Source organism: Brachyistius frenatus, unplaced genomic scaffold (assembly GCF_029030835.1).
Source record: "Brachyistius frenatus isolate BFR_SWC_R1_liver_20210118 unplaced genomic scaffold, ASM2903083v1 Contig_49, whole genome shotgun sequence".
NCBI lineage: Eukaryota > Metazoa > Chordata > Actinopteri > Embiotocidae > Brachyistius > Brachyistius frenatus.
Window position 1 is genome coordinate 2,458,579 of NW_027210648.1, and position 23,442 is coordinate 2,482,020.

At 38.6% G+C, this 23,442-nt stretch overlaps 1 protein-coding gene across 1 annotated transcript in view; it reads left to right on the forward strand.

The window, feature by feature from the left end:
- Positions 1 to 23,442, forward strand: part of LOC138624128 (gamma-aminobutyric acid receptor subunit gamma-3) — a 53,417-nt gene that overhangs the window by 23,537 nt on the left and 6,438 nt on the right. The window contains exons 4-8 of the mRNA XM_069704075.1: positions 6,360 to 6,580; positions 10,882 to 10,964; positions 16,209 to 16,346; positions 18,570 to 18,722; positions 22,578 to 22,777. Coding sequence (XP_069560176.1) covers positions 6,360 to 6,580; positions 10,882 to 10,964; positions 16,209 to 16,346; positions 18,570 to 18,722; positions 22,578 to 22,777 — 795 coding nt within the window. The remainder of the gene's footprint in view (positions 1 to 6,359; positions 6,581 to 10,881; positions 10,965 to 16,208; positions 16,347 to 18,569; positions 18,723 to 22,577; positions 22,778 to 23,442) is intronic.

The following is a 23,442-nucleotide window of genomic DNA, read 5'->3' on the forward strand; positions in this document are numbered from 1 at the left end:
TTCTCACAGAAATGAAAGCTGCACCACTGCAGGCAGCTCAGGGTAGCAGTGTTATCCTGGTAGGTGGCTTCTGCCAGGCTGCCTCACATTTCACCTGTATATTCCATCCCGAGCCATTAGTCAGCCCGCTAGCTGCCTCATTTCTATTCTGGTTGTATTAAACAATGGGTAAACTGTGGCAGGATAATTCCACGTACATCAGAGTCGACATTAAGCCACGTGCATATTTTCAATAATGATTAGTATTCCCATTTGTCCACATGATTTAAAAATTGATGGGGAAATATTCCATTATAAGAGTAAATCTATTCAGTGTGACCCGGCCTGATTTGTTAGACAGGAGAGAATGATGAATTATGGAACTAAACATTTCCCTTTGCCCCACTGTATCTTTAAAGAGTAAATCCTCACTGAATCACAGTGGGCAGAGAAAAGCAGCAGTTTTGCCTTGGTAGTTGAAGAGAAACACAATTGTGAAAACATTGATAAGGTGTGGCCATACGTTTAAAGTCCCCTTCCTGGCATCCATTAAACCGTTAAAAACTCATCCCTAGTTATCAAAATTCCACATTTTAAAGATTTTTCCCAGAAGGCCTTTGAAGTGACTTACTGTATATGTAGCCTGCAACTTTGTGCAAATAGTCCCCGCCTCTATCTCCTTATTTCAGCCGTTCACCCATATCCACTAACACTCCTGTTTTTCCTGTTCCTCCTGTATTTTTAGGCAACCTCCAGTTTTGCTGTTTAACTTCAAATTTATGCATGCAAATCATGCCAAAGGTATGAGGACACCTGAACATGACCTCCAGCCTATTGGTTTCAGGCTTTCCACAACGATATAGATGTTTGTTCCTACCCTCTGAATCATTTGAGTGTCTCCTGAAATAGTACCTGTGTAATATCACTCAAAGAGGTATAGCAAAGGTATTTTTTACCTCCATTTGGTCAGATTTTGGCACAAAAACAGCTTGATTAGGTTTACAGAAAGATCGTGGTGCAATACCACCGAGAGCCACTAAGGGTTGGTTTCAAAAAGCCTCCGACTCCACAGACTCCCATTCAATGTCTCTCAAGAGTCAATACATTTTTTCCGCAAGTCATGATGTGCCATTCGCTGAAGTCATTCCTTCTTGTTAGTTTTCAGGTGGTCGATATGTAAATAATTCCATCATTATTTAGATTTTAGGCTTCAAAAATGGAAGGGCATGTCTGTCAGTTAGGTTCCCAATCACATTGAGTCACATCTAACGATCGCTCCTCCCAAGCTCGGCCAAATAATATGGTCACTTCTGGTTTTAAAACAGATAGATGGAAACGGCCGAAATGCAGATTTCGAGGTATTAGAACGGTAATTCACAAACCAATGGGTGACGTTACGGTTGGTTTTCACTTGGTTAAAACAGAGGACATTTGTCATTATGGTGACAGTTAAAATAATTATCTCTTGACATTTTTATTCAAATAATTGTCTGACAAGTTACAGCAAGTGTTCGAATTGTAAACTTCTTTGGGGGATGTTTACCTTTACGGTTTTCTACCTGAAAGGGCTCAAGAAAGAGGAAATGGTTGAATTTTTGTTCGAAAAGCATTGTAGCAAGGAGCCCTGAAGACAAACTTCTCTTGTGTGTTGTGCCAATTGACTGTCATGACAAAGGTGACACTTTGTATCTCGGGGAAATGAAGCCGGAGAACACAGCTGCAATTAGTGCTGATCGCCAAGGGTGCCGCCTAAAAGAACGAAAACAGATCTTTGAAAATATTCCTTTAAGGTTATGATTAAAGTTCACAATGACTATCAGAAAAAGAAAACAAACAGCAGTCTACCATGTTAAAGACCACTGTTCTGTTGACCCATCGATCCACCCCGACCTCTTACCTATGCAGAGGTTGTGGCGCTATAACTACGCAGCCTTAATTCCTCCTCATTGGCACGAGAGCCCTGTCACAATAAACATGTGGGCCTTAAAATGCTACTTTCACAAATTACTTCTGGGGTCATTTTTTTTTAATGGGAGGACATCACTTTCCACCAGATGCTGAAACCTTGCTGCACAGATTTGCTCCCGTTCAGCCACAAGAGTGTCAGTGAGGTCCAACAGCGATGTTGATAACACCTGGCTCGCAGGTGACATTGCTGTTCATTCCAAAGGTGGTGGATGTGATGAAGGTCACACCAAACTGGAAACATCATTTCTTTATGGACCTGGCTTTGTGCAGAGGGGCATTGTGATATTAGAATGGGACAGAGCATTTCACAAACTGTGAACAAAATGTTGGAAACACTGTCATTGTATATTGTAACATGAAGCTTTTCCTTATATAGAACTTTAGCTCCCGTTTATGCTTGTTACAGTGACAGAAGGTGTTTCTGTGTCCCAGGAGAAACTTTGCTCTGTGCTTTAGTCTGAATAAAATTATCATGTGAGCTCCATTTGTACTTTACGGCAGTACCTCTGAATTGAACATGACTATGTGCAGTACCTTTACATCAGCAGCCTTAATCAGTCCTTACAGGAAATGGCGATCTTGTGTATCCAAGAAATCTGCAATATTTGCCAGACCTGGCAATTTTGTAAATTTCCCACAGTTTTACCATAAATAGGTAGAGAAAAGAAGCTCTGCTGAAGGTATTACCGAGCAAAGTCTCTCCAACCAAAACAAACATAACTCCTTGTTTACAGTCATTAAGGATCCGCAACCTCTCCACCATCAGAACAAACCACATGCTGGCTGACCAGAAAAACTGGAATGACCGGAAAAACAGAAAGTTTATGCGAAATGTGGTCCTATCATGGGAATGAGAAAAAAAATGTCCACACACTTCCAGACAAAAGAGATTGCACATGTTTTTATTGAAACATGATTTATTCATGTGTTGAATTAAATAAAAATAAAAAAAAAATTAAATTCGTTTTTTAACTTTGAGCCCATCTCTATGTTAAAAAAATAAATAATATCTGAGATGTGTGTTTTTTATCATAGGCAATGATTACACAAGACCAGGCAGTAGTTGAAAAAAAAAAAAAAATCACAACTTTTTTCCTCATCAAAAAAGAGCTATTTTTTAAGAAAAGCATTCGTAAAATCAAGCCATTTTTATCGCAACAATCTAAAAATAGCATATTTCAGCAAAATCCCAGAGGGACCTCTTCATGTAGCAGCTCCTCCAAAGCAGTTTAGGTGAAAGACCCATTTTCTTCACAGCAACACCGCTTGTAGTGACTGGAAGCTGGGAGGGAAAGTGGGATCAATACTCTTTCAGCATTGTTTAAATTACCTATAAAGGTCTAAATAGCTGAAAATCTTGATGTGTTGTGTTTGATTTGTCCCTCACCCTCCATCTGCAGCTCAGTATTCAGATGTGTTTGCCACATCTAATGTTAGTTCTATATATTTGATCTGCAGCACTTTTCTTTCCCTGGTCTTTAAACACTAATGTTTTGGGCTTTTTTCAAATCCTCTGAGCTCCACACAATTAAAGGTCATGAGCGCCCAGTGGTTCCCTTAATTATAGACCTCATTCTAATTGGTGAGCCATACAAACTGGTGCAGAGACCGGGTAAAAGGTCAAATGCATTTGAGGTGGTGGTGACAGTATGAAGAGCTGGAGGAGGGCAGACTATCATTAATGTCATTATGCTGTACATCTTTTCTGCATTGTAGCCAAAGAAGACCCTGAGAGGTCAACTGTTGCTAAGCAGATTTCTGACTCTGTATGTGCACCACTCAATACAGCAGCAGCTTTATGAAGCAGGTTAGATTGTTTATTAGTCATACTCATTTGCATTACACATACAAAATTCTCAATTTGTATCTTTTGTTGTGCAAATATGAACCTTATGGGGCTGCTGTGTCTCCGATGGTAGAGTGAGTTGCCCACTAATCACAAGGCTGCTGCTTCCATCACTGGGTCCTCCTGTTCACATGCCAACGTGTTCTTTCTGCAAGACACTGAACAGCAATTTGCTCCCTAAGAAGGCAAGCACCTTCCCTAGCAGCCACTGGTGTGTGAATGTGTGTGTTTGTCGGTGAATTGGAGGCAAACTGTGAAGTGTTTTAAGACTGCTAAGATGGTAAAGCACTAGATGAGTGCAGACCATCTTTTTACCATAAGAGCTTTTAATGTTTTTAAGACTTACTGTTCTGTTAATACACCAACCAGTTGATCAAATGTAGTTTCAAAGTCCACAATATTAGAGTTTTAGATTTAATTTCACATAAGAAGACACAGCAGAACCTTGTGCAATGCCAAAGGCTAACAGACAAACTCACATCGTGCTTCAGATATGATTTAAGAGTCAGGAATCAAATCATGCGCCTGTATAGGCATGTATAACAGTATCTGGATGTATGTTGAGGATGTATATTTTCTCTTTGGAAATGTGTGAGTCACATGAATCAACTCTTCCCTTTTTTTTACTTCACACCTACAGATGCTAAAATCATCACAAATACCACAAACTGTCACATCGGTATACTGCACCAGGGTTATATAGTGACCCTGTTTTTATGGAGACAATTTATCACGATGAAAAATAGAAAAAGAATAAGCTTTTATTTGGTTTTAGATCTTAAGAAAAGACTGCAGAGTACACCAAAAGCATAATCAGTTTCACGACATCAGTCTAATAGACATCTGAATTGTCACGTTTCTACCAGATTTAATGTGACTTCCAATGATGTATGATGGGAATAATTAAGACCTTTGAAACAGTTTCTGGTATCTTGTCGGAGATAGCAGTTTTGCATATAATGTCTGACAAGAATTTAAGACATTGGTGGTGAAGAGATGGCTGATTAATAATGGGAACTTTGGCTGAGACTCTGTGGACATCCAAGAGGACAAGTTTTAATGGGGGACTGATTGGCTCAAAGAATACAGGCAGAAAGGTGGTTGGACAACTGGTGATTAAAAATGTAGGAACTTAGATTGAACTTGAATTGTCCCCATTGAAGTTACATCTAACTTCATCTAGTTAATGACAACTGATGAACGTTGTGAGCGAAGCTGCTTTGGGTTGCTACAATGGTTGCATTGTGTTAGTTTCAGCAACATTTTTGTAGGTAAACCAAACCTACGGGTGCTGTTTGAAAACTTTAATATTTTGCTGAAGCCAAGGTTCACATTGATATCCTCTCAAACTACTATAGGGTACTGAATATTACAGAAAAAACATTAATGGAAAGCTGAGAGGCACGTTTTAATGGAGATCTTTTCAGCTGGAAAATAATCAAATTCTTTAACACATTTTAATACAGACCTAATGTACACATAGTGTGCAAGATATGTTATTTTAATGTTGGAAAAAATAATCAAAACTATCATAAAAATCAGGACGTCCATATCCACATCTATAAGTGAGATTCCCTAGATGATATCCAACTTGCACAGGGATATGAATATCCAAATGTATTTAATATGCTCCTTATCATATTCCAATTATGATTAAATCCAGCTGAGATTCATAACAGGGACCACTGTGCATGTGAAGCTGGGCGAATAATGAACAGGCTATATATAATAATTACCAGACATGACATATTAGAAGTTAAATTAAGCTGAATTGATCTAAAATAACCATAAATGAGGGGTGAATGGTGGCTCAGTGTCATAACAGCATCATCTGTAGTTTGATTCTAGGAGGAGAACTTAAAAAAAAAGAAAATCCTCTCAAGGTCTTATAAAAATGATTAGGATCAGTTCCCTCAGGAGCACCGGTGTCTGTCTGGCCTGCAGTCAGTGATTGAACCGATTTGATCAATTTACTGTGAAATTTCACAGGTGCACTGGTTAACATGTGTGCCATCAGTCAGTCCATCAGCTGTCTGAGTCTCTCTTTACTTTGAGTTCAAGGTCTCCGGGACTGAAGGGAGACTTAGCATTTAATATTTAGTGTGAGATAGGTTTTCATAATTTACTGAAAATGTAATAATTTCCACACTCTTTAATCGTTGCTGTCCACAAATATGAAGAACTTGAAGCACTAAAAGGAGCTGCAGCCTTTAGGAGGTTCCACTGAGCACAGTGGTGAGTAAAGCAGATTACTGAGAGGTGCCAGGTGAAGTCTGCTCTCGACATACAGGCCAGCAAACAAGTAAAATGATAAAGGCATCACTTTCAGGAGCATGAGAGTGATCAATGATAGATGGAAACAGAGATGTGTTTCTGAAACACATACTCCATACTTCACTGCGATTTAAAAAGAAAATCAACACTCTTGAGCAGCAGGTAAAGTTGCTCCCTTTTTCTCTCTGCAGCCACAGACCAGTGTTTGTAAGGTTGTTGTTTGTTTTGTTTTTTAAATGATTTGGCATCAAATGAAACTTGTATGTTTTTTTGTTATTGTTATTTTTTTCAGGAGTATGAAATTGACATCATCTTTGCCCAGACATGGACAGACAGCCGCCTCAGATACAACAGCACCATGAAAATACTGACTCTGAACAGCAATATGGTCGGACTAATTTGGCTACCAGACACCATCTTCAGAAACTCCAAGAATGCAGATTCCCACTGGATTACAATGCCCAACCAGCTGCTCAGGATATGGAACGATGGGAAGATCCTTTACACGTTGAGGTAAAGAAAGAAATACGTCTCTCTAAAATGTGTCACTGAAATGCAACGGAGTCAAAAGGTCTGCAGAATATTCTATTTACATACCCGAGCAAACTAAAAAGTATCCAAACCCATTCACTTTTTATACACTTTATACTGATGTAGCTTCATTTTTGAAAACGTATAATTAACATTTTTCCCATCAACTCGATAAGCAATAATGACAAAGTGAAACATTTTTAGAAGTTTTTGCAAATGTTATAGAATTAAAAAAAAACCTGAAATGTCTCATTTACAAAATATTTCCACCCTCAATCGAGTACTTTGGAGAATCTCCTTTGGCAGCAGATTCATCTGTACGTCTTCTCGGGTAAACGTCAACTGGTTTTTTTTTCACATTTGTCGGAATCAGAAAAGGGTTGAGAAGGCCAGAGCCATAAAATGTTAGGTTCAGAAAAAGTTCATGGTTTGGGTTAAATGTGACACAGTTGTAGTTTGGTTGTGTTAGGCACCAAAACAAGAGTAAGACACAACAATTCCAGTTATGTAAAGATGATGGTTTGGTTTGAAATAAGTAATTTTACATAAAAAAAACACATAAGATAATTAACTTTCGCTATGTAAGTTAAATATGTTATGTAGGTTATTTACTTACATTATGTAAAAAGAAATCTACTCTGACTTCTCTTTTCTCCTGGACTCAAACATCAGTCTTCTGGGTTTGAGTCCTGTGTTTGTTCCGTCTAGTCACCCCCGACCTCCTCCTTACATCGACTCTATCAATCTTTTTATTTCGTCATGACCTCCCTTTTCGACCGTGGTCATAGATGGGTGTACTTTCCACGCCTATGTGAGGCAAAATGTGACACAGACACGGTATCCTGTAGTGGACTGACGGATATATTGCACACTTTGATGTGACAGCTGGCTGTTTGTTTGCATGCCAACATTTCTCCCTACTGCACCAGACAGTCAATCACCATCTTGAAGCATCAGAAATTATAAAATACTCAAATTGTACTCTATAGTATCAGTATTCAGTTGTTGCTTTTTTTTTTTACTTGAAAATGGCTCTATTAACATACATTTTGTAAATATACAGTCAGATTTATGGGATATTATGCAGCTTATTAATTGGCTACATTTTTCAACATGATTCTTGCAAAGAATTCCTAGGATCTTGAGGTTCTTTGTGCAGAGTGGCCATTATTATATTCTATGTAAGTTTTCATTTATTTATTGTTGGTGATTTCTTTTATTAGACAGACAGGAAATATGGGGAAATACAGCCAGGGAATGACATGCGGTAAAGGACGAGCTGACCAGGAATCAAACCAATAGACTTCCTCTTGGAAACCAATACGATTTATAAAAAAAACTAAAAAATCAGTTCATATTGAAGTTACCTTCACCGCTCTTGTTCTCAGAAATTTATGCAAACATTCCCCAAACAGAGGAGTGCAAAAGCAATTATCCCCGTCATCAGCAGTTGTAAGTGCAAATTGGCTGCTTGAGCTTTAAGACCAATTTACTACAGCACCCCCCCTCGTACCCTAAAGCACTCTTTGTAATTGAAGCACTCCACATTAATATAAAAGACTCCTTCAGTCAGAAGCATCTCTTGACTGTCCTCAGTCTTTTTGACGCCGTCCTTATGTTTGAACTTAAGACATCCTGTAAAAGATGGTGTTGGACCTGGGGAAATGTTACGGTTCACAGAGTCACAAGAAAAAAGAAGTGGCAGCATTTGAATGCCCAAGTCAAGTCTCAAACAAAGCCCTGCTAGATTCTCCCTCATGAGCTCTATTGACTATTCAGATGCGTGCAAACTTTGAGGAGTAATATCCGCTGATGGCATGAGAGAAAGACAATGAAATGTCATTTGGTATTAATTGTGCATTGGCTTGGCTGCAGTAAACAGAGATGACATTTTGTGATATCCAAGCCTCTCCCACATGCATGCTATTGTCCCACTTCCATGCCTTAATGAGGCTGAAAGATCACACCAGAATTACAGTATAATTTTTTCTTTTTTCTTTTTTTGTTATTTTTTGTGTCCACTCCCAAACATTACATATATATTTCCCACACTTCCTCTCAACATTTTTTTTTAAATTATTGCCTTTTTATTGACCTCTGTCCATCTGACAAGAAAAAAGGCAGCTCATCCTTTAAGAACAAACTGTCTTTCATGTGTCTCGGCTGATTTCTCCGCCACACGGTTTGATGTGTGAATAGAGTCCATCAGTTTCATTGTGTGTACAGAGGTCAGGGCATCTTCGCCCGCTTCCTGTAGCCTCTTTTCCCGGTGAGATAAGAAATGTTACTAGCTTTCTTTAACTGCTTCATAATTGAAGGTCAACAACATCCAGGCTTCATTATTGCATCACATCACAGACAGCTTTCCTCTAGCATCTATGCCTGATAATTGTAGCAGACTGTTTTCTAAGAGGAGTGAGTGTAGGTTTTGTGGACATTAAACTTCACACGGAACTGCAGCAGAGTGAAACATCAAGATCTACAATGTCCCATAGTCTCCCCACACAGACATTTGTCAATCAGTCTTTTATGAGTTTTGTGAATCAAAGGCTGTCAAAGACCAGTCAACACTGCAGGTCCTTGGTTGCCAATGGAAGGTTATTGCTCACATATATACTGCTTGTCATGTAATGCAATGGTACAGAGAGAAAACAGTGTGTTAACATGATACAATAATTTAGCTGGGAAAGTAAATGTTTCCTACTTCTACATATTTTATTTGTAGGTTCCAGATAACTTAACCCTCCTGTTGTCCTCGGGTCAAAATGACCCGCAGCTGTGTTCAACCAAGTTCTATTTTATTTTCATATTTTTTGGGATCATTGGTGACAAGGAGGCTGTGAGGGTTTCTTTAAAGAATGATGACCAATGATCCCAAAAAATATACAAATATAGAAATAAAATAGAACTTGGTTGAACACAGCTGGGGGTCATTTTGACCCGAGGACAACACGATGGTTGAACCAATCCAACAAAGCAGTTTTTCAGTCTTGACGTCCTTATGAAGATATTTTTGTGGTTTTCAGTGTCAAAAACCTTCTCAATACCACTTTACACCTGCTCTCTTCAGCTTCTCACTGGAGCTCCGCTAACAACAGGCTGTTTTTTGTGGTTGTTCCTGAGGCTCATTATTAATGCCGTCCGATTTGCTGACAATTTTCTGAGCGACGCCTGACCTGGCCAATCACAGGTGAAAGACTTTAGGCCACTGTAGTTAGGTGAAACTCACCAGCAAACATGACATTATCAGCAGAGGAGCAATGGCCGCCACTATTAAATCATACTCATTTAAACCAGATTCAGACCCCGATTCAGAGACAGTAGAAGACAACCAACTATTTTATTTAGTATTTTATTGTAGGGCTGCATCTAAGGATTGTTTTCTCTATCAGTTCATTTGTGTCAGGAAAAAAATGTGTTTTAAAGGTTCAAAGGGTTGACTCTAGTTGCAGAGGAAAAAGGTACCCAAATAAGTATTCTTCTAAACTTAGTTATGTTTGCAGTTTGCATTTCTCACCTAAAACAGGCATTTGATTGCATTCTTGACATCGAACAAATGTGTTAAATACCTTTCATTCCTTATAAAACTTTTGTAGCATCTTTAGAGGACCTTAAACATTAGGCAGGAATGTGTGTGAGCATAGAAATACAAAGAAAACACAGACCCACTGAAACATTTGCTAATAGCTCTACTTATGGTCAAAACTCAATAGGGTCCATCAACTTATCACTTAATGGGTGAGTTCTTTCATATTTTCTGTGTATCACACTGAGCTAGAAATGTATTTGCTTTCAGGAATCAGATGCAAAATGGCTCAAAAGTCAGATTTTTCAATTTGAGATCGAGGCTTGGAAAAATAGATTTTTAAAATTGGGTTATAAAAACATGCACTGATGTTTTCTTTTGATGGGTTTATGTTTATTTGTAATATTTGTTGACTAGAAATGGCCTTGAGACACATTTGATATCAAAACAGAAAAGATGCTGAGAGAGCTGATTGTTCTCCAACTCCTGCCTGTGACAGGCGTGCAACTTTGTGATTTAGTGATGACTCTCACTAACTGATTATGGTCCTTGAATCCCGACTAGTTTCTCAGATGCCCAAATGGTTGTCCCTCCATTTTTATTTATAATATGACAATACTGCAAATAACTGTTACAGATATCATACTTTGAAAGTTTAAACAATATCACTTTATACCTTTTGGTTACACATTAAATATCTTATTATAATAGTAAAACTGAAGAGGTTCAATACACAAATCTCTTGTTTTCTTTGCAGGTTGACGATAAACGCAGAGTGCCAGCTGCAGCTTCACAACTTTCCGATGGACGAACACTCGTGTCCGCTCATCTTCTCCAGCTGTGAGTACACCTTCCTCAGTGCAGCGTTGGTCTATTTCTGTTATGTTTTTCTCTTGGTGAGTGTGGTGTCCTCAAGTTTTCAGTCACATCAACTCAGTTCTTCCCCTCGCTCAACCAACGGGTGACGTCACAATGGGTTGCCCTTTCTTTCATGTGATTTTAATACTTGCAGGGACAATCTAAACACATAGGGCCTAATTTATTAAAGGTTTGCATGGGTAAAATCACGTCCAAGCAGATTTACTAACGACGTGCAGTGAGGGTTGCATCTTTCAAATGTGCAATTTAACACGTTGTCCATTTTGTGCATTTGCCTGTATGCATATGTCATATTTTCTGTTTGAAGGTGCCAAATACTAGGAAGGGAAATGCAATTAGAACAATTTAGCACCCGCAACGATATTTACTAAACCTGAACGTAGAAACAGGAGAAGTGATTGCGTGTTTATTTTACTACGACTGAAAGGAACGTATTAATCAGATGCACAAATCTGCTGCTCTTATTGTGGTGAGAAGGAGACGCAGAGAAACTAAAGAATACGAGAACGTGGTTTTACAAATTATTCAGACATATCGTTTGTCCAGTGATGACATTTGAGTTATTGAATGAACTGAATGATGATTAACAACAACAAGGAGGAGCCACGAAATACCAGCAATGTCAAAACTTCTTACGACTCAGCATTTCCCTGCCTCTGGGTCGTTCCAGCGTATCTCTGCTTGGATATCCCCCCCAGTCCCGTTATTCAGGTGAGCTGTCACAGGTCCTGAATGTGTCCCGCAGAATTCACAGGTAGCTTCATCAGGTTCACGAACACTATCGAGGCACTGAATGAAAAGTCACCTGCTCATCTGCTGCTGATCGCTGTTTGTTGGAGGATCTCATTCACCGTCCCTCCAGTTTTATTTACATTTTATTATTAAGCCATTTTTTTTTCCGCCTTTTTGTTTTCCCCACAGTTTTGACTTTCTCGCTAATAATCTCCTTTTAGCGTTTTGTTCTCGTTATATTTATATTTCTTAATTTCAATGGGATCAGATTTCCTTTTCCTTTTGTGGTCGCTGTTTTCCATTGCTGGAATCACTTTAACACACAAACCCCTCATTTAAAAACAGCGATTTGCACCTGATTTCAATGATGCAATTACTCAGTAAATCACCCGCAAAGCGCGTGCACTAAAAATGTGGAAACTTTTGGAAGGAACATGCAATTTATTACCCTTTATTTGAGATCTTAGTAAATCAGCCGCTAAGAGTTATAATTGATACAATGTCCTTACTTGAGCAGGGCCACAGGGGTGGCCAGACATGGCACAGGCACAATCTAAAATCTGCTTCCCTGGATCGGAATATTTTAAACTGTCTGTCAATTAAATTACACAAACAACCAAAGACACAAACAACAACCACAAACAAAGAGGGACCACAGTTGCATAACAACTGCAAAGAAATACCCACAGTTGCAAATTGAGCTAAAAAAAAAAAACTAACACAAGGAGTCGAAAAGGTCCGCTGGCATTAATTTATCACTCTGAAAGTACCTTTTAAATCGTACAGTATATTCTTGTCATGATCCTTGGCTGTAAATGTTTTTCTAACTTTACATTTGTGCCCCACTTCTTTAAAACTTCAGCAGACCAGATGCATCCGCCCACCTGCTAGAAAATGTGTTAATGTTAACACTGATCGCTGTGCTGCCTGTCATTATGGAGATTTACATGTCATGTACCATGATTGCTGCTCATTTGTCAAAACCTGCACCAAAACGCATTAATTTGCAAGCCATTATTGAGAAGCAGCATGTTATATCCTGAGTTTCTCATTTTATTCAGAATCGTGCACCCCTAGTAAGTACTGTCTTACTATCCTTAAGTTCACGTTCACAATGGCTTTTGACTTTGAAATGTATCTACATAGTCAACAGAAGCTTCACTGTACAAACAGCACTGTGGAATTTAGTCTTGTTAGTTCATGTTTGGAGGTGACTTCCACAGGATGGCCATCCTGTGAACCTAGTTATGCTCTACAGTGTTTGAAAATGCAGCTTGATGTACAGGTGATGTGTATCTGCAGCGACCTCTCAGATTACACAGTGATTCAGTGTGATGATACTTTGTGCCTTTGTGCAGCCTATCAGGGCCTAAAACCTGCCTGTTTTGTGTGAAATGTACTTTTAGAGAGGAATGGTATAACGCTCAGTAACATGAGACTGCTGGCTGAGGGTATTACATGTTTTGGGATGATCAGACCTTTTCATTTCCAAGTTATTACTAAGAGCTATCCAATTTTCTCCTGTTGTAAATTAAGAGTTTTATTGTATAAACCCAATAATCCCTTTTTTACAGGATTTCCTGCTGATGTGGTCACAGAGACACTGACCCACTTTTCTTGTTTAACTGGTAAAACAGCCAGATGATTTAGGTGCAGCTACTTCAGCTTCACTACAACAGAATTTAACAGAAAAACAATACAGATGATGAATTCCTTTGACTGTGTCAACTAATCAGCTTTACAGATCTGCAGATCTGCAATTTTACACCAGAGTGCTGGGAAAATCCATTTTTAGGAGAGACTGGAGATCCAGTTCTGCTTCTCCTAAAAGCCTCTGTTATATATAATGCAACAAAGTTAAAAAGCAGAATGTTTTTTTTTTAGTAAGGCGCATGACACTTATAGGAAATCTCCCTCCAAATTAGGTCGTACATTAGTTTGTCCTTTCAGTATTAAACTAGTCTCTGTGTTGGAAACACTGATACTTGTTCTGACCAATTCAGACCGCTGTTACCTCGTATTCAAGGATAAGTCTGATGAGTCTCTGTTTCTTATTGCCACCAAAATCCCATGAAACTACAAAAACCCACAGTGACTTTAACATACAGTGGAGTCCAGAAGTCTGAGAGCACATTAATATTCATATCATATTTTCATATAAAGTTTAAAGATTCAGAAACATACAAACAAACGACATAACAGCACAAAAGAAGTTTTTACATGTAAAGTGAAGGAGAATTATTTAGGATTGAAGGTCAGCAAGCAAACGAAAAAAAAATTGCTTCTTAAACTCCATGTTAACTCTGTTGTGCAAAAGCTCAGATTTCCTTGAGTTGTCTTTCTATTAAAAGCTGCATTCAGAACACATTAAGGTGGATTTCATTGACTCATTAGAGGCTTGTTCAAGTAAATAGAGCTGCAGCCATTGCCCACCAGTTGGGAATATTCTTGTGCCTTAAGTTTCTAGCAGACCATTGTTTATTTAGCATTGTGATAGACATGGCATTAGAACTAAGGGAAAGTTTCAGAAGTCAGATTGTTTCTCTGAGAAAAGTGGAGCTTTTTCAGCGTCAAATCATGACTGAAGGGAAGTGAGTTGTATCCAAAGCACAATCAGGGAGACCAAAAGTGACCACACCAGAAGATCAATATATGCAGCTTTGTTCACTTAGAGACTCCAATCAGCAAAAGTCCTGTCACAAGAGGGTTTTTCTAGTCGTTTTCTCAGAGGCTGAGTGGTGGTCTCTGAACCATTCTTCAGGAAGACAAACAAGCCCTTGAGGTTAGTCATGACAGTGTAGCCGTGGCCGCCCACTCTGAGTCTGGTTCTGTTAAAAGGGAGTTTTTCCTCCTGACTGCTGTTAAATGTTTTCTCATGGGAGAATTGTTGGGTTTCTTTCCATAACATTGTAAAGTCTTGACCTTGCTATGTAAAGAAAACTGTCCTGGCCAACTACCTTTTTCATCTCTGGTTATATATTGTTGTATTGGCCAAAACTAAAAGTGACTGGTGGGTATTAAATCCAGCCATGTGTTTGGATAAGTCAAAAAGGTGTTTAAAAAGAGTCATTCAGGGCCCAGTATTAAAAAACTGACCAGTACTCAGCCTTGTTGATCGTTCATCATCACACAGCATGGAGTCGACCTGAATGTAGACTTGGTTTGAGGTTATGGGAACATTTTTCCTTTACTGCCATCAGCTGTGATCGACATAATAATACTTTTGATTTGTTTTGATGGTTGTGCTTTAACCCTCCTGTTGTCCTCGGGTCAAAATGACCCGCAGCTGTGTTCAACCAAGTTCTATTTTATTTCTATATTTTTATATTTTTTTGGGATCATTGGTGATCATTCTTTAAAGAAACCCTCACAGCCTCCTTGTCACCAATGATCCCAAAAAATATGAAAATAAAATAGAACTTGGTTGAACACAGCTGCGGGTCATTTTGACCCAAGGACAACAGGAGGGTTAAAATCTAAACATTTCAATCTTAATTCCATTTATATTGAAGAACTTTTAACACAAGTTCAACATGAATCAGTGCTGCGTTCTGTTGGGAGGTTTACACTGACTAGTTTACTTTTATTTTGTAGGAATTATTCGCTTTATTGCGCAGTTTAAAACATTTGTTAGAAAAGTAATCAAATATAATCAGTGACATTACTTTGAAGTATGAAATAGTTGCATTATTTATGACAGTTTTAAAAGGGTAGTTAATAATCCGTAACTTATTACATTTAGTCAGTAACATTCCCAACACTGGAGCTCAACACTGTTTTATGCAAATGTCACAGAAATTTGCCAATCCGATGCAGCCGTGCCATTCATGGAAGTTTACTGAGTTAAAGAGCTCCTCTCAACAGTAAGCTGTTATTTTCGGAGCATTTTGAATTCCAGCAGGGACTGCTGAATATTGAATGACATCATTAATAGCGAATGGGAGCGCTGTGGTAAATGTTAATGAAATTCATTCATCAGGCATGTTTGAAAACCTTTAGCAGTTTGGGTAACATCCTCCCTGCCTGTTAATGTTTATGTTCATTGAAAGCTGCTTGCATTAAATTGCTGTCAAGCAGGATCGTGATTTTGTTAGCTTTTGTACTTGAAATGATTATATGTTTAAAACGGGAAGAGATTCAAATTCGCATGACACCAGAGCAGAACTGGAATCATTAACCCATCATTAACCTCACATCGATTGTAAAAGCACTACCCGGCTCTGTGCGCATCATGTGAAGGTCAGGCCCAACATCAAGATGGATTCAGTACACTATTGAACCAAAGCCTTCATTTAATCTACTTTCCTTCTGCCTTTGTCTTCATTCCAGACTGTCTTTTCATTAGCCTGCCTCCAGCACAAGACAAATGTTGCTCTGGGTGGCCCTAGGTCTGTCTGCACAGGGTATCCATCATTAGGATGTGCCATGTAGCGCCAAGGGTCACACACACACACACGCTCTGTGTAATTGCAGATGGATACCCACGAGATGAGATGATTTACAAGTGGAGGAAGAACTCTGTGGAGGCGGCCGACCAAAAGTCCTGGCGTCTGTACCAGTTTGATTTTATGGGCCTGAGAAACACTTCAGACATACTAAAGACTACAGCAGGTAAGGAAGCACAAACAGCCTTTTTAACATCTGCAAACATGACGCTAACACGCTGGAAATATGCTGATATTCAGTGTCGGCACGCATGAGACACTTCATTATCACTCCTTTAAATTATTTATTGTGTAAAAAGTTGTGATTGAAAGTCACATCTACTGCTGATTGTTACTAATGTTGAAATTCATATAATGGAAGTCGAGAAAAACTGTTTAGACTTTAAGATGAATATAACAAGAGAAAAAAATGTAAAAAGTATTAAAAAAAATCTGAAGTGTGATACATTTTCCAAACAGAGTAGATACAGTATCCGTGGTGTTCCCACTCCTACTACATGATTTAATTCAGTCTGTCATTGACAAATAACTCTGCCTTTTTGTAAAGCTCCTGTAGAGACTCCTAAGTCAATACCATGTTTTTCCTGGAAAGTCACTGCTAAGATAAATGGACAGATCCATTAGTCAGACCACTTACTGTCATCTCATCACTTATGTCACCCCCTTGTTTTTACACTGAGCATGCCAAAAATAGACATTATAAGTCCCCAAAATACAACTGTGTTTCTCCTCTTCTCCAGCTGTTGTTGCCATCCACTGTGTTGAGTCTGTTTTTAAACCATTTGAATTTGTTGCACACGCCTGTTTTTCTAGTTCTCCACTGAGTAAGCAGTCCTTATTACTGTCAATGCTTCAGAAAGTTCCTAAGAAATGTCCTTTCTCTTATTAATGAATAATTGTGCATTTTCAGATTGCTCACATAATTTCAGTTTAAAGTTTAGGCTTTGTTGATTTGGCTACACCCATGGTCCCCATGGAAACATTAAATACCATTTGCCACTACAGCAAAGACTCCTTGCGCAGTTAAGTCGTCAGTCCATTTGATAATACCGCGTCAGTGCAACGTTTTGACTTCGCTATGCGGGAAATGTCGGCACCAAGAACCACGTGGTTAGGTTTAGGACAGCATCATGGTTTGGTTTAATTTGACACAGTCGCTATTTGGTTCATGTTAGGCATCAAAACTACTTGGTTATGGTAGAAAAAAGATCATGGCTTTGGTTAAAATAAATAAGTTTACGTAGGGAACATGATGTATTTTGCGTTACGTTACGTAACATTGCGTTGCGTTGCGTTGTGTTGCATTGCGTTGCCTTACTTTACAACACTGACAAGAAATCCATGTTGACTTTCTCACAGACTCTTTTTACTGCAAGACGAGGCAAAACATGACAGTAACTCTAGATCACTCACACGTGTAGCCTATTAGAAACCATGCTGGCTTACCGGGATGGCAGAAGCTAACCCCTGTTTTGCTTGCAAATGCTTCTAAATTGAATTACATGCGTAATATTTAATACAGATGTTAATCCGACTGTAGAAGAGTGAATTCTGAACAGTGAGGGTGATATTAGGGACTTTAATACTGCTTTTTTCTGTGAATCCCTCATGCAAAAGTAGGCCATTTGAATCCAGCGTGGAATTACTGACTCTGTTCCCTTACAATGAAAACTATAGTATAGAGAGGTCATTATTGAATGGAAATACACTAAGGGGCTATTGCTGAAAAAAACACCACCATGTTGCATCAAAAATAGGGTGTAATAACGTTAAAAAATCAAACAAAACAAACATTAAATTGTGAGAATAAATCAATTTTTCTTTTGGTCAAGAAACTGAACACATGGATTTTCCTTGACAGGAAGCACAACTGTCAGTGTGTAAGAAGACTTCTCTGCAGATATTTAAATCAGACATGTTTATAATGCAATTCAGTTTTCCTATCAGTAGTAATAACTATCACCTGACAGGAGAAATAATTTATTAGAGACCATCTTATACAGGAAGCTGTATGTGATCTGCATAGAGCTGACTCCGCTTTTGTATTTTTTAAAAGTGCTATAGAGTGCTGTTTCAAAGTTTTAGGCTCTAAAAATGGAAGATTTTTTTTTAAATAGTCATGCATGGTTTTTATGTATTAGTTAACTTCATACAGCGTGCAGTGAGGAGAAAAACAATCTAAATCAGATCATTATGAAGTGTTTATGTGGTGCATATAAATGCTGATACTGTGGTGGTGTTACAGTAAAGGTGTGGACTTGCTGTAGTTTTACTCATGTGATTTGCAGCACCTCGTTTTCACCTATCAGTACAAATGATCGAATGAAACAGAGTTCATTGACAGCAGGCGTGTCTCTCTGTAACACTGCTGGGTTATTTTACCACACAGGGGACTACGTGGTGATGACGGTGTACTTTGACCTGAGCAGAAGAATGGGCTACTTCACCATCCAGACCTACATCCCCTGCATCCTCACCGTGGTTCTCTCATGGGTCTCCTTCTGGATCAAAAAGGACGCCACTCCAGCCAGAACAGCTTTAGGTACTGGGGACTAACTACAGTTCAGAAGTAGTAATATTATAAACTATACTGTATATAGGGTTTTTTTCTGGAAATATCCTTTCAGCTAAAGCTTTCAAGATAATTGGATGCAGGTATCAACTCAAGATCCTACTTTTGAGGTTTCCATTTGTACATTTTTCTCATGTTTTTCTTTGAATATGCTTTGTCCTTATGTGCTGTTATTGACACTGCATGGATATTTGTTTGTCACTTGAGTCATTCCATCTGCCTCTTCTGTTTGTTATGCTTTCTCCCACTTCTGTGCATGCTCTCTGTAGTTGTGCAGTCCTGTGGAGAGTTTTTGTGAAGGTAATTGATTTCATTCCATTTTTATTTTCCTCTTCTCTGTTTACATTTTATCCATTATTGACATAAATTAGAATTTCTGTTTGCCCAGGCTTAAATTTGCAGTGGCCCTGAGGGACAAAGCAAAAAGACAATTAAAAAAAAAAAAAAAAAAAATCACAAAATAATTTCACAAAAACATTTCACAAAATACATTTTTGAATTCTGTGAAATGTTTTTTGTGTTTTGACTCCCAGGGTCACTGTACCCAAATGGACAAAAATATGAAGTTTAGCCACAGCATTTTTCACTTTTAAACTCACAAAAATATAAGTGTGCTACCTATGTTTATCAGTGTTGTATGAAATCATAATGTATGATTTTTGCTCAGATCTTATCAAACATAAACACAGAAAATGCTACATCAGCCACGTGTCACACGCTGCCCTGTTAATGTATCGTCCACCACTTCAATACTATACGCTCACACAAAGGTAGAGAATGAATGAGTGCCTTTAATCTGTCATCTTTGCTCCAAAGCATGTGGATCAATTGCATTCAAATCAGAAGGACGAATCAAGATAATGAATGGATCTTAGATGTAGGCTGATTGTAAACGCATCGGGCAAGCAGAGGCAGTGTGGGATGTAGAAAATGATTGGTGAGTCAGCCGAGGGCAGCAAACCTTTCAGCTCAGGGTTGAGCCTTAATATCAGATAGTTACACTACTAACACACTCTATACAGCACCTCTCACTTTAAGCTGTCAGTAAAAATAAATGCTCCTGAGAGTTTTCTTCTCTTCAAACATATTCAGTTTATTGTTTAGAGCAAAATCTCACAAATCTGTGCCATAGCATCAGGAGGAGGCCGGTAAGGGTAATCACTGTGGCAAGCAGAGGCTAAAGGAAAGGTGTGAGATGTCCACCTGAAATAGATGGGGCCAGCCTGTTACCATGGGAACCTCTGTGAAACAGTAACAGATGTTTCCTTCTTTTTTTTTTAGGCATCTCTTTAAACCTTATGGAGGAGAGAGAAAGCATGAAATCATAAAGAGATGCTGGTTGGACAGAGTCGTTCTAATGTCTGTCAACCTGAGTACTTCACAGTTTGTCACATCAATGACATGATGGCGGTCAAAATGAAAATGTTAACCTCCAACTTAGCAGCTAAGTGACAGTGTCAAAATGAAATAATAAAAGAAAGGCGTGTTGTAATTCTGGGAATGATTCCAGGAAAACTGCCCTCGTCAATATTTTTTATATTAACAATGCGTTAATGTGTGAATGGAGTCACCCATAAAGTGATAAATCCACAAAAATCGATCACTCAATTCTTCGGTTCCAGTCAACTCTATAGTCTTTTAGCATTTTTCAGCTCATTGTTTTGGTTCTATGGCCTGCCATTTTTATTGTTTAGGTTCAGTCTCACAGCTTCCATCACTGCTAACACTTCTATGTGTATGCTTCCTACCAAGCACCACCATCTTTTAATTTTTCATTTTTTATCCTTTATGTATTTTGGGGCTACAGTTGTCTCCAAGTTAGGTTGCCATGGTTACAGGTATTATTCTCATCTACCACAAGGTTGATGGAAACAGGCATAGGTTACTTGTTTACACATGCACAGTGTCCACGTGCCTCTGCTCTGCAGAGTAGCAACTCATTCAGAAGATATTCATTCTTAAAATGCTGTTTACTGGCTGGGTTTAGCTTGAGAGGCAATGCTAAATCGTCAGATGACATTAACATGATGATATTTTGTTTGCAAAAAGGCAGATGGAGTGCCGTCATTCATCCAGGAATTTACTCATTCCCTCGATAGCATTATGAGAAAGTAACATTAATATTACATTTGCATCACTTATGTTACATTAGCAATGTTATATTAGCGTACCTCTTTATAAATGCTGGCATGCTGCTTCCATGTTTACAATTTGTCTCAGCTGTTCTGTTGCCACCTCTGATTGTATTTTGTAGATAGGTTCAGTCCATGAATCTATTTCTACTGACTGTTAACGCCAGACAACGTCACTGAATACAACTGGTAAACAGCTAAATATATTGAACAAGGGCGATTTTCTTTCAACTCGTTTGTTCGTTTGAGTTTGAGTTTAATTTTTATTGTGGAAAAATAGGTTAGTAATCAATGTTAAACCAATTTTATGAACAGTACCCCGCACCAATGAACAGAGACAAAGTAGGTTGGCTGATATTGGAGCTTTTAGCTGCCTAAGATGGAAGGACTATACACAGCAGATTATTTCAGTCCAACCCGCTCATTGCAAGTTTCTTTCAGCCAGAACGGAAATGAGTCACCTCAAGTAGGTATCCTCTAAAGGTGGTCAGTTAATATAAAATCCTATCGCTTAGAAATATTTTTGCAAAGAGCATGCCTGCAGATTTGGTCCTCGAATCCTTTCACTGGGAAAATTAGGTAGATTTGAAACTTTATGCATCATAAGATGGTTAAATTAGGTACGCCAGCTTGAGCTATGAGGGAACGTGCTCCATACCTGTAACTGGCGTTTTTACTCATTCTTCAATATGAGTAAAGACTAAGTGACTACCACTGTGGGGGAATGTCCCCTACAACAGAACCAGTTTGGTTCTTTGAATCACTCCATGTGAAAAAAAAAAGTTCTTCAGAACCCAAATAGTTGGTTTCCATCCCCACAAACCAGAAGGACATGAACAGGAACCATTAACATACTCCATTGCTATGCCCAGTATTCATGGCTCATCTATCTCCACTGGACTGGAGTAAATATTTACACTAAGCTGCTTTAAGGTTGCAGGTAAACAATATAAGGTCTACCATCTTGTTTGGTTCCCATTGCAACTGACAGAAAAAATTGTGTTGTAACTTTTCTGTTGGAAAAGCAGTATGTGTGACCTGGACATCCAACACATGTTCAATCCAAAGAGCATATTATGATGGGACAGAACATTTAAAATATTACGCTGACTGGACCTTAACAAATGGATTACATGACAGTATTATATGCAGTAAAGGAGCTGTTTAAGTCTCTTATAGTGATCGTGTTTCTGGTGACGGTGTTACTAATCTCTTCTCCTAAAATTCAACTGTTACTTCTTCCTGTAGTCAGCAGGGTTTTCAGTAGTTGTCTTTCTCTGTTTGAAAACCATGAGCTCCTCTCGTGTTCCTGAGTTTAAAGTGATCACTTAAGGATCTCCGGGACAAACACTACACAGATCTGTTTCAGGCTTAGTTTGTCCAATCCCCATCCTGTTGAACCGGCTCAAACAATGGCGAGATTATATTTGTTGTGTTGTTTGCTCACAGTTTTTGTCATAATCCCATGTTGTTGGCTCAGGTCTTTTGTGAGAATTTAAAGTCAATGAGACAGATGGTGCATTAAACAGAAAGTGAAATAATGTCATTTTAAGGTGTTACAATTTAAGCTGTTTGTATTAACAAGAGGAAACTATACAACTACAACCCACAGTGCAGTTTAATGTCCCCATTAAACTGCAAACAGATCCAGAAAAACCTCCTTATTGAGTTTGTCCTTTGTTCTGTCCTACAGGTATAACTACAGTTCTCACGATGACCACTCTCAGCACGGTAGCCAGGACATCTCTACCCAGAGTGTCTTACATCACCGCCATGGACCTTTTCGTCACCGTCTGCTTCCTGTTTGTCTTCGCTGCTCTGATGGAGTATGCAACATTAAATTATTACTCAAATAGCGTTCAAAGGCCCAGCTGCCTGCATCCTAAAAGACCGGTAAGTAAACCTTTTATTTTTTTTAAACAGATATAGCTAGATATAGAAATATAGATTGAGGTGTTGCCCTTGTGTGCAACATTACTATCACATGATACATAAGTATTTTTCTCTCTGATAGTGCTTGTTTTGGTACCACTGGACTGAAGGGAGAAAAGCATTCAGGGCTGACGTGATGTGACACTGCCCTTTAGAAGCTCTTTTGATTTGACTGTTACTATTTCAAGGGACACTTCATCAGTCTGAACGAGACAGACGGGAAACAACTGACAGAACAGAGTGCAGACTGTTACCTCATGTCCTGTTCAGAAAAAAAATCTTATGGTTTTATTTCAAATGAAAATACTCTGAGACATTTACAGTCTGAAGTGTTTCACAGAGTTGGGCTCCTGTTCACTGTAAGTGGACCCACTGCAGGATTTATCAGTTGGAGACATCAACATGTCACTTTTGAAACGCTCCATTTAAATGTGACTGCTGCATCTGTACTTGTAGTTATTTCCTGTATGTATATCAGTTACAAAACAGATAATACAAGATAGTGTGGCCTGTTTGAATAACACAGAGTCTACAGACTGGTTAGCAGCTTTGGGTGCTTTGAGCTTAAGTCTAAAGGACTATTCAGACCAAAGATTTGCAACAAGATGATTTGAAACTTACCAATG